Source organism: Phyllobates terribilis, unplaced genomic scaffold, assembly GCF_046119375.1.
Source record: "Phyllobates terribilis strain yellow unplaced genomic scaffold, ASM4611937v1 Scaffold_231__1_contigs__length_3143052, whole genome shotgun sequence".
Classification (NCBI taxonomy): Eukaryota; Metazoa; Chordata; class Amphibia; order Anura; family Dendrobatidae; genus Phyllobates; species Phyllobates terribilis.
The window spans coordinates 1,200,001-1,200,854 of NW_027362991.1; the positions used below are offsets into that span (position 1 = coordinate 1,200,001).

Genomic DNA, 854 nt, shown 5'->3' on the forward strand with positions numbered 1-854 from the left:
GAACCAGCTAAGAAATCTATAAGGTATTGTTTACCACATAAGTAACCCTACACCGACTAGTCTGTATACGATGGTCAGTCACAATACTATATACGCCCAATGTTACCTTAGGAGCAGACATTGATTCAGACAGGATAAAGAGGAAGACTGCACAGGTAAAGAACAGCACAGCTTTCCTTGTCTAAGAAAAAAAAGAAGAGATCGTATGAAATATTGTATCTGTTCTAAAGCTGCGTAAGTATAAAAGAGTTTCCTTACCATTATAGACGATGCTCTCGTGGGCTAAGCCAATGTGACAGATGTTCCCTCATCAGAAACGAGTCAGACGCCTGGATGTCTTGTTAATGAGTGTAAGTCATGCAGACCCTTGATAGGCTATGATGAGCGTCTTCTAGTCATGTACTTTTCATTCATCTATTTGTTGAATGACAACACTGCATAGTATGAGGGAATTAGATGCATTTATCTCCCAGTAATGATTAAAGCGCCAGATCTGTGTCAGGCTCTTTTATTCCAGTACATAATTACGTTGATGTCCTATGAATGAACATGGACCCCCAAAAAGGCGTAATAACAACAGACAGTGGGCAGCAAGATGCAAACAATAAGATGGAACTGCTGCTGTGCCTGGTCTCAATTCCTGGGGATTCAGGTAACCTCTAACACTTATACAGGCTTAGAGGAGATTGCAAGGTTGAATGAACCCAGGTGACTTACATTGGTGACAAGGTTAAAAATGAGCCTATGATTTGTTGGAGTGAAAAACAGCTGGATGCTTATGCTATGGGGGGCTATCTTGAGAAGACAGCAGACATACCGTGTTAATTGTCATGGTTTATGTCCATGTAGTTCCT

At 41.0% G+C, this 854-nt stretch overlaps 1 protein-coding gene across 1 annotated transcript in view; it reads right to left on the bottom strand.

Annotated features, from left to right (window-relative positions):
* Positions 1-600, bottom strand: part of LOC141215229 (spexin prohormone 2-like) — a 13,804-nt gene extending 13,204 nt beyond the window's left edge. The window contains exons 1-2 of the mRNA XM_073665553.1: positions 259-600; positions 107-181 (exon numbers count right to left, since the gene is read on the bottom strand). Of these exons, the coding sequence (XP_073521654.1) occupies positions 107-181; positions 259-261 (78 nt within the window). The 5' untranslated portion in view covers positions 262-600. The remainder of the gene's footprint in view (positions 1-106; positions 182-258) is intronic.
* Between the last annotated feature and the right edge of the window lie 254 nt (positions 601-854).